The sequence below is a fragment of the Echinops telfairi genome, unplaced genomic scaffold (assembly GCF_000313985.2).
Source record: "Echinops telfairi isolate 266 unplaced genomic scaffold, ASM31398v2 ScPeMD7_4;HRSCAF=17, whole genome shotgun sequence".
NCBI classification, from domain to species: domain Eukaryota; kingdom Metazoa; phylum Chordata; class Mammalia; order Afrosoricida; family Tenrecidae; genus Echinops; species Echinops telfairi.
Window position 1 is genome coordinate 4,890,076 of NW_022103900.1, and position 10,641 is coordinate 4,900,716.

Genomic DNA, 10,641 nt, shown 5'->3' on the forward strand with positions numbered 1-10,641 from the left:
CTGGCTCGTCTCCTCCCCGAGACCCCTCTGGGCTTTGGGTCTCCACTCCGCACCCCACCCACCTCATTCGCTATGGTAAGATTTTTGGTTCTCAGTCCTCTTTTATGAGTATAATTTGACACCATTTCATTCACTTGTCTGACAGCGCTCTTCTCATTTTACTTTAATGGCGTATTTAATGCTTTCAGTAAATGTTCAGTAATAAACGAGTGATTTGATTATGATACATCTTTTATTTTTCAGAATTGCTTCAGTTGTACATAAAAACTTGGATACCTATAAACCGCAGGAGTTGTTGAAGATAACTCGAGCACTGATTTTCCTGCATTTTCAAAGTAAAGACATTTTTGTGAAACTCAGAGAATTACTGCTTAGGTAAGATTACAAGTATTTGTTTTGTTTTTCATTTTGTAATCTAACCAGGGACCTTGTGGAGACAGTGCCAGCTAGCTCACTATTAAACATATGACACTTTGATTATCCCTTCTCTCGCTTTTAAACCTGAAGATTCTTTAAAAGCTCCGAGTTTGGGGTTTGCTCTGTAACTGGCAGTCAGATTTAGCAAGAGTTTGACAAAGGAGTAGAGAGTGGGATGAGTTGCACATCCAGATGTGTCCGTTTGTTTTCGGGTTGGACTGCCTCTGTAGCAGAACTTAGATGGGAACCAGAAGTATTGGTGATGACTGTGTGCCAGGCCCGGTAGCAGGTCATACCATCTCCTGGTGCCACATCAGAACCTCAGCCCAAATTCTGCCAAACTAGTTCCTTGTGTTATTCAGGAATTGAAGTTTTATCTTCCCGTTAAAAATATGTGGGGTGTGCTTCAGAGCCTTGGCCGTTCCCTTCATGATACACGTGGGCCTCTTCTCTGGCCTGGGACCGCCCTTACACTGATGTGCCTGCCCTCTCCCTATTAATATCCGAGCGACGCCCAGCTTGCTGCCTTGGGCGCCTGGGGCGTTGCTCTTGAGGACGCAGTGTTCATTTCGTGCTCTTCACTTGCCTCCCCCGCCAGCGGCTTGAAGACGAGCGTCGTGCCGCGGGAGATGGCGCTGCTGGCCTATGCGCTCTCCAAGCTCCCGTGGCCCCACCTCGACGACGCAGGGACGGCCCGCGTCCAGGCCGTTTTACCACAGTGCGACCTCAGTGACCTCAGTAGTATCGCCACCTGCGTTTCAAGATGGATCCAGTGTGAGCCCCGCACGCACCTGAGCAGCGTGACTGGGACACAGCTGAGCCTGCTCCACCAGTTAGCTCATCATGGCCGCCAGAGGCTGCGGGCAAGCAGCAGCCTGGACCAGCTGTGGGAGGAACTGAAATCTCTCAAAGGAGACTGGCTCGCCGAGTCCCTTCTGGAGGACACCATGGCGACCCTTCAGCAGCTGGCCGGGGAGATTAACGTCACCAATGTCGTGAGCATCGCATCGTTCATTTCCAGGACGCGCTACCTCAGCACTGCGCTCCTCGACAGGATAGCCGCGGTGGTCCTGCAACAGATCGAAAAGGTAAACCGAAACGCGCCACCCGCGCTTGCTCTGGCTGTCAGCTTCGGAAACAGATATTTTAGCATCAGTACTTTGAAAACTTCAAGCGGAACCTGGTGTTCTTACATTGCTTTGGCCATTTGTGGCTCCTCGTCTTTACACTGGCCCCAACAGCCACTTTCTTTTCCCCAGCATTGCCAGTAAGGGAAGATTGGAAATCATCCTCTCATTTATTAGAATATTGTTAAAGATCAATGCTTAAAATTCATTGACTAGAAGGAAATGCGTGCAAATAATAGTAGTTGTATTAGGATAGTGGAGTATAAATTACTTTGTTTTTCCTTTTTCTATAATCCTGTTACACTTCTTTTACTGTTTAAAAGCAATTGTACCAAAAGTGCAAGGTAAATATGAAAACTGAGAAAATGTTAAGTTGCCACTGACTTTAGGATTCTCAATTTGCTGGTGTTCATTTTGGAACTTATGGTATTTTAAAAATGCCATTCACAAAATTCCTAGTGCATACATCAGATTTTGTTAGTTGTAGGACAGTGTCTTTTCTCAACTGAAAATGAAAAGCCTGTCATGCATGCTTAGCATTGTTCCTGGCAGCCAGGATGTATTTGGTGAGTGAGTGAGTATTGAAATGGAATGAATGATGAAGGGGAAAAAAGGATGATAATAAATTAAGATACAGAAATGTCCTAGATGTTAGGTTGATCCTTTGAGAGCACCAAATATCATGGAAATCGGTGTCATTGTTTCCTGTTCATTTCAACGACTGATGAATTCTGGACTGGATTTTAGACCTAATAAATTAGGTTGTATAATGTCTGATTTTTTTCCCCCTCTGCATTAATACTTTTAGTATGTGTTCTATAAAAGCTCGATTTGTGTTAATACTTGTAGAGTTATTACTGATTTGTAGTGCAGTTAAGTAGATTGTGAAACTAAACCCCTTGAGTCAGTTCGAACGCGTACTGACCCTCCATAGGCCTCCCAGGCGTCACAGCGCAGAAAGCCTCCTCTTTCTCCTGTGGAGCAGCCGGTGGGTTGGACCACTGACCTTGCAGTGAGCAGCCTGACACAACCCAGAATGCTGCAGGACCTCCTTATATTTAACTTTAAGTGTGCTAAAAAAAAAAAAAGAAGAAATATCTAAAGTACTAATTAAGTTTAAAATTGTTTTACTGGTTTCAACTATAACAATTTTCTTCTGTTCATACAGATCCATCCTCTTTCAATCCTTGCTATTATCCTCCCATTCAGCATCTTGAACTATGATCCACCTCAAAGGGATGAATTCTTGGGAACTTGCATTCAGCGTCTTAATTCTTACCTAAGTAGGTATATTGTTTCATAACATATTGAATGAGTAATGTCAAAGGAGACTCGCTAATGGGCTAATTGAACTCTTACAAGGTAGTCATAGTCGTATGACTACACCTAAAAAAGTAAACGTTTCTATCCCTATTTTAGAAAATGTCAAACTTACAGAACATTGGAAAGAATATGGCAAGGGACACCTTTGTACTCAGTGTGAGGTTCAGTAGTTATTAACACGTTGTTGTCTTTGCTCTATTCATTTCTTTCTTGTCCCCTGATTATTTTCCTGAGCCATTTCAATGTAACTTGTAGGCTAAGGTGACCAGACGTCCCGCTTTTGGTGGGACAGTCCCAATTTTTAATAATTTTTCCCCCATCCCACAGTGTTTTAAAAAAGTCCCAATTTTTGGAAAGAGTGCACGACAAGCTATGGTATACAGTTTTCGGCTGACATGTGGCTAGTTCGCCAGGATATGAGTTTTATCAATGGTGTCCCGCTTTTGTCCCGCTTTACCAATGTTAAAATCTGGTCACATTATTGTAGGCATTATGACCTTCTGCCCAAATTAATGTATGAACCCTAAGAATAATGGTGTTCCTCAATAATACTGTTTTCATACTTAAATAAAATGAACAATTCTCTTAACATCTGACACGCAGACCTTATTTAGATCTCCCTAATTATCCCCAAAGTACCTGTTAGAGGGTCTTTGGTTTGTTTATTTTTTTTAAACCTCGACCTCCTCTGGGTCCATCCATTGTGTTTGGTGGTATTGTGACCGCGTTGCTGTTGTCAGGTGTTCTGACTCACAGCCCTCCGTGTACAACGGAAGGAAATGCTGCTGCTGCTGTGCCGTCCCCACAGTCTTTGAACTCATGGTTGTAGCCGCCCGTCTTAGGAGTTTTTTACACCCCCGTATTCTTGTCTCTGGTGTCACAATGGTTAAGCACTTGAGGGCGAATGTCAAGGTCCGGTGTCGGATGCACCAGTAGTTCCACAGGAGAAGAGTTCAGGGGATCTGCTCCTTTAGGATAGATGACAGCCCAGGAAACCGGAAGGGGCAGTCCTGCCCTATGGACTCAGCACCAGCAATAAGGAGTTCTATTTAGATATAATGTCTTCCCTTCCACTCCCTTCCTCTCACACACACCTTTTCGTTATCAAATACACAGACAATTTAAAGAACGGCATAACAAACATGCCGCCCTGGGGGCGTAGTGGTTATGTCTTGGTCTGCTAACCAAAGGGTCAGCAGTTTGAAACCACTAGCTGCTCCTCAGGAAAAATAATGGGCTTTCTACTCTCCCCCCACCCCCACTGCCCCTCAAAAACAGTGATTCTCAATCTTCCTAATGCCGTGACCCTTTCGTACAGTCCCTCATGTTGTGGTGACCCCCAACCATGAAATCATTTTCGTTGCTACGTCATCACTGTTCATTTTGCTACTGCTATGAATTGGATGACCCTCGTGAAAGGGTCGTTTGACCCCCCAAGGGCGTTGCGACCCACAGGTTGAGAACCACTGCTCTAAAGTTACAGCCTTGGAAACTCACAGGGGTAGTTCTACCCTGTCCTATTCGGGGGGGTTCTGAGCCGGCATCAACTCAGTGTCCATAACTTTGAATTTTACCGGCATTGCTGACCTTAGATAGCAGAAGCAGGAAATGGCTCTCCTCTCCCTCTCTCTCCCTTTTTACCCTTTCAGTCCTCAGTTGTGCTTGCGACAGGTTGGCTTTTCAAAAGCAGGCCTTTTCTTCAGATCCACACAGCTTGTTTGTCGTTCTGAGGAAGTTTCATGTCATCCAACATTAACCAAGTGTTGATTGTGTGCTTACTGTGTATCAAACACTGGAGATCTAAACTCAAACCAAACTCAGGGTCACTAGGCCCATGCTGACTCGTAGGCACCCCGCACTGCAGCTGTCAGTGAGAGTAAGAACAGATGGACCCCACCCTCAGGGAGTGCGGGGAGAACACCAGAGCAATGAATACATACCTATGGCCAGGTGGTGATCAATACCTTTGAGAAATTGAGGGCAAGTGTGGAGGATGGAGAACAACAGGGCAGGAGCTGAGAGAATCAGAGACCACCTGTCTGAGCAGATGCCAGGTGAGCCTCACGGGGTGAAGCGAGTGAGTGATCACATTGATAGACGGGCTAGAGTCCCAGGATGAAAGGATCCTAGTTGCGAGCCCTGCTGGGTGGTTGCAGGAACAGCAGGGTTAGGTGGCAAGAATAGAGTGGGGGGATTGAGAGGGCGGAACATGAGATCAGAAAGAGACCCAGAGACGAGTTCCCGCAAAACTTTTTGCTGTGCCTAGAGAATGAGCGATGCTTAGTCAGTCGTCTGGGAGCCCTGATGGGGACAGGTTCCACGCTGGGCTGCTAACGGTAAGGTCAGGGATCAGAAACCACCAGCCACTCCTCAAGTGAAAGTTGAGGCTTTCCACCCCCGGAAAGAGTTACAGTCTGGGACTGTACACAGGGTAGTTCTGCCCTGCCCTTCAAGGGTCGCTAGGAGTCGGCATTGACTTGATGGCAGTGAGTGTGGCCTTGGTGTGCATCCGTCGTCTGTCTGCTTTGCCTCTGCCGCTGAGGTCTTGACTCCACCTTTCTGTACATACTGTTGCCCTTTGCTGGAACACTTGTCTCTCTTCACAGTAATTTCATTTATTTTCAAGGTAATTTCAAATCACTTCTCACTGACCTGTAATTCAGAAATGTTCACATTTCCTAAGTGTACGGTTGGAATGCATACAAAATGGAATTCACTCATGGAATCAATACCCAGACCAAGAAAAATTACTCTTCAAAAATCCCTACTTCAGTCACTACTGCATCACACACAGAAGAAGCCACTGTCCTGATTTGCTGCGACTTAGACCAGTCTTGTCAAGAGAGTGCTTGTCGATTTTTGTCTGGTTGAACCGGAGGAAAGTGCGTATTTCAGTGTATGTGAGGCGGTTTGTGGTAGAATTTTGAAATCATCTCATCTCGTTTTAGGTACATTCGATCCTCTGATGTTAGTGTTTCTTGCTTTCTCTTTGGCCACCCTGGAACATTTTCCAGAAGAACTGATAAAGGCAATTTTTAACATCAAATTCTTATCCAAATTGGACTACCAACTTGAATGTATGTATCTATATTTTAATTTATGGTTGTAATAAATTATTTGTACTTTATATCTGTTTTAGTGCTCCTATTCTGAAACATTTAAATACTCATAGAATTTCCCCCCATATTTATAGAAGTGTTTCATGGTTATTTGTGAAAAATTTTGAAAGTATAGACAAGTACGAAATTGAGAATGAAAAGCCTCCTTCTGATCTTATCACCCAATAGAAAACACTGCTACTGTTTTGGAGTATATCTTTTCTGTATCTCTCCAACTCGTATATGTAAGTTATAAATATCTAGATTTGTTTTGAAGCAGCATTTAGATTTATGTTCACTTTATGTGCTACTTTTTAATTTTAATAGTTTTATTAGAACATAATATATGCTATTTTTAAAACCTAACTATATTATGAATGATTTTCCATGCCATTAAGAAAGTTGAAAATGAGGAGCTGATACCAAGGGCTCAAGTAGGAAACAGATGTTCTGAGAATGATGATGGCAACAAATGTACAAATGTGCTTGATGCAAGGGATGTATGTATGGATTGTGATAAGATTTGTATGAGCCCCCAATAAAATGATTTAAAAAAAAGTTTGAAAACAAAAAAAGTTTGATACCATTTTTTTATTGTAATAACAAGGGGGCTTAAAAATATTTCATTTTCCACTAACACGGAAGTGTGCTCCTATGCTATTTCATGGACTTAATACAAGTTATCACGGAGCCCTAGTGATGTAGTGGTTGTGTGTTGGATCGCAATGCGCATGGTGGACAGTTCAAAAGCCCCAGCAGCTCAGCAGGAGAAAGACTGGGCTTTCTACTCTTGTGAACAGTTAGTCTCGAACCCCCACAGGGGCCACTGTGAGTCCAACTTGACTGGAGGGCAACGAGTGAGATTATGTTGTAGGTTGTTTTCAGTTCTTCACAACTGTAAATAATGAATCGTTACATGTAAATCAGTGACTTATTCTGTGATTGCTCCTTAAGATCGATTCCAAAGTGTGGAATTTTTAGGCCAATGGAAAAAAATGACAGATTTTTTTAAATGTAGGTTTGATATTCATAACTAAGGAAAATCATGTGGGAATTAGCCCTAATGATGCCCTTCAGTGTAACAATTTTAAAACACAAAGGGTGTGACTGTAACTGAAATGATTTTAAGAGACTGAGAGGATCAGCCAGTAGTAGGGATAAATGATATGAGAAATCACGGGTTATCCTTGCTACGACTACCTTCAAAAATCAGACACGTAACCTTCTACTTTTCATTTCAGTCTTACCTTCATCTCTAAACTTGAGGGTGCAGTTACGGCTGATGGAGTTAAATCGAGCGGTCTGCTTGGAATGCCCTGAGTTTCAGATCCCATGGTTTCACGACCGTTTCTGCCAGCAGCTGCATAATAAAGGTTTGCATTTTCTTTGGGCCAGAGAGTAGAGTTTAAGTATAAAGTCGATGAGTAGGTAATAATGTAAATAAAAATTGACCCAAGGCCGATTCCCTAAGTGGGAAGGTAAGTTACATCCCTGCTTTTTCACTTCTCTATCTCTGACTCCCAAGTGGTCCTTTCTCCCTTTTGCCCCAACCACCAAAACTGCCTCCCCATCTCTTCCCTGCCCACCTGCCACCCAGCGCTGGTTCCTCACAAGCTAGACTCTGTTCCTTCAGTCAACTGCCAGCCGCTGCTGGCCTTCCCTGGTGGGTTTGATACTCACAGACTGACTCACACAATTCACAGAGACTATCTGTACGTATAGTGAGTGACCCATGTATTATAAGCAGAAAGGCTACAATCGGAGATGCCAGGCAAGGTTGGGAGAGGTCTTAGCAGGGGCTTCCCTTATCTCTAGGGACAGATAGTCCCCTGGCCTGTGGACAGATGTTCTCATCAGCCAAGGTCCCTAGTCATTGCTACCTCTGCATACACGTGAACCTGTAAATAGACATGACTTAGGGAACATGCAAATGACTGCATCTTGCCCACTTCCCTTCCTGAATGAGTTGGCCAGGTGTGGGTTCTGCCTGCCCTAGGAGCCTGGCTATTTTAGAAAGATAAAGAACATCCTAATTGCTCAGGCTTTTTTTAGAAACCAGATGCAAAAGGCCAAAATTAGTTCTTTGTCCTACATTTGCTACTGTCAAACCTGAATAATACATTTGAATTTCTTAGAGTGGAATGGTGTTTGTTAGTGGAACCATTTTGTAGATGAGCTTTGTAGTATAAATATTTCTTAAGACAAATTTATTTTTTCTGGCACCAAACAAACCTCTTTTGGTAAAGAGCAAAGAACTTGTATTGAATTTAGTGTCATGGTAGAGATTACAATAAGGGTCTTATTTATTTTAACAAGATCTCAAAGATAATTCGAGGATTAATTTTTATCTCAGTGTTGAAATAAGTTGAGAAGCTATTCATTATGCAATATGGGTTGTTGGAAATACTAGTGTATTTTTATACACATAGTGTGCATGTAAAGTCTTGAAAAACAACTCAACCCCCTTATGCATTAGTTTTCTATATGTGCTTTGTGTGTTACAGGTATGTGCATGCATGTTATTTATGTAGGCACGTTATATGCTAAAAATATGTAATAGTCTTTATCACTTTGTAAATTGGAATTATTTTAATTTTCTAAAACTGGTAAACTTATTTTAAATGAATGACTTATTTTTATTCTCAAAGATTCTGGAAGCATCAATGGAGCACAACACCAGATGTATAATATGCTTGCAGAAGTACTAGGGGGAATCAATTGTGTAAAAGCCTCGGTTCCTACACCTTATTACTACACATTACGTAAGTCATTGGTTGGTTACTGGATACTTTCAGAAGACTAAACTTGAATAGAATCATCTCCTTAGTTGGAACTTAAAATAGAAGTTGATTGTATTTTTTAATTGTGTTCCTAGGTTTTTGTTTAGTCACTTGATTCTTCCAGAGTTTTCATGAGTTCTTCTCAGGTTTTTTTCTGTAGTTTCCTTCCCTCTTTCTCTCCATTTTTTGAAGTCTAAATACCATTCTTTTTAATTCCTTATCAAATAGGTGAATGCATTTTTCTTTTTAAAATAACTTTGGCATACACGTATCATATAAGTTATTCAGTCCTATTATTTGTGCCGTCTTCATCACCATCACTCTGAGAACATTTTCTTCTGACACTCATTGTCATTAGCTCCCCACTTTCCCTATCCTCTACTGCCATGGCCCTGGGTGATCACCAATCCAGTACTGTCTCTAGAGAGCTACCCATACTGGCTTTCACATACAGGAAATCATATAAAGCAAACGAACCCCACCACAGCCAAGGAATGCGTGTTCTTGAGAGAGGTCTTCTGGCTCTGTCGACCAGTCATTGCTCAAGCCACTCTGTCTTGAACCTTTGTTCGAACAGAAATTGTCCGTTGTCTCTGAGACGTTGTGGTGATGTATTTGTATTTCATTGACGATTATATGTTGGTGAGACCTTACCACTCACCGCCTGCTCAGTGTAACAGAGATATGAGTGTGTGTGAGTTATTTGCTTGCTGTTTGTATAGCACAGTTGAAGGTAGCTTTGGCTGATGTTTTGGTATCTCTTGTTAACCAGATGGTACAGCAGTGGGTAGTGGCCCTCACCCAGTCGGTAGAGCTGCAGGATCTACCGGTGTGCCTAGGTGGTATGGGCATAGTTCCTGTCTCCAGGTGGTTGGGACAAAGAAGGGAGGAAAGATAGCCAATGAGGACAAGTCCTTACAGATGAAACTCAAAGAATACAGTGTTGGGGTACAACAAAATAGCTCTGTAGAAGCGAGGATGGCAAGACTTTGTCTTACATACTGTGAGTGTGTTAACCAGTGGGAGAAGGATATTCTGAGTAAAGTAAAGGATCAGACAGGAAGAGGAAAACGCTTCAGGAGATGGATGGAAATCGTGACTGTAACCATGGCTCAGACGTGGTTAGGAGAAGGCGCGGGACCAGGCAGGGTTGCATTTGCTCCAAGTGTTGCTATGCGTCAGAAGGGTGCGACGTCATTTTGATTCCATATAATCAAAGTCCACACTTGCTGCCATCGGGTGGAAGCCTACTCGGCGACCTGGTTGGACAGGGTAGAACTGCCCCTGTGGGGTTCCGAGAAGATTACCCTTCTGGGAGTAGAAATCCTTGTCTTTCTCCCTAAGAGTGGCTGGTGTTTTGAACTGTTTATCTTGCAGTTAGCAGCCCAACTTGTAATCAGGGTCCTCTTGATCCCACATAGATCACTCTTAGTGAGCTTACCCCCCATAGCAGACCCCCCGCCCCCCCCTCTTTTTTTTTTAACTAGCCAAGCAAGTTAAGCTAAATGATTGTTTGGTTTTGAGAGCACTTTATGGGATAATTTTGGATTAGGTTTTAAAGATTATTTTAGCACAATTGTTTCCACAGCTCTATTTACTTTCATTTTTAATATATAAAACTTTTACCTAGAACAAAACAATCTAGTCATTGTGAATGAGGGGGGAGTGCAGATTGAGGACCCAAGACCCATCTGTAGGCAACTGGACATCCATTACAGAAGGGTCACAGGGAGGAGATGAGCCAGTCAGGGTGCAGTGTAGCAATGATGAAACATACAACTTTCCGCTAGTTCCTAAATGCTTCCTCCCACCCCCCTATTATCATGATCCCAATTCTACCTTACAAATCTGGCTAGAGCAGAGGATGTACACTGGTACAGATAGGAACCGGAAACA

General features: G+C 42.9%; 1 protein-coding gene across 1 annotated transcript in view; it reads left to right on the plus strand.

Moving 5' to 3' along the window:
• The window catches only part of FASTKD1 (FAST kinase domains 1), a 33,504-nt gene that overhangs the window by 19,011 nt on the left and 3,852 nt on the right, over positions 1-10,641 (plus strand). Inside the window, exons 5-10 of the mRNA XM_013004949.3 lie at positions 211-375; positions 1,016-1,505; positions 2,713-2,827; positions 5,816-5,944; positions 7,207-7,338; positions 8,614-8,727. Coding sequence (XP_012860403.1) covers positions 211-375; positions 1,016-1,505; positions 2,713-2,827; positions 5,816-5,944; positions 7,207-7,338; positions 8,614-8,727 — 1,145 coding nt within the window. The remainder of the gene's footprint in view (positions 1-210; positions 376-1,015; positions 1,506-2,712; positions 2,828-5,815; positions 5,945-7,206; positions 7,339-8,613; positions 8,728-10,641) is intronic.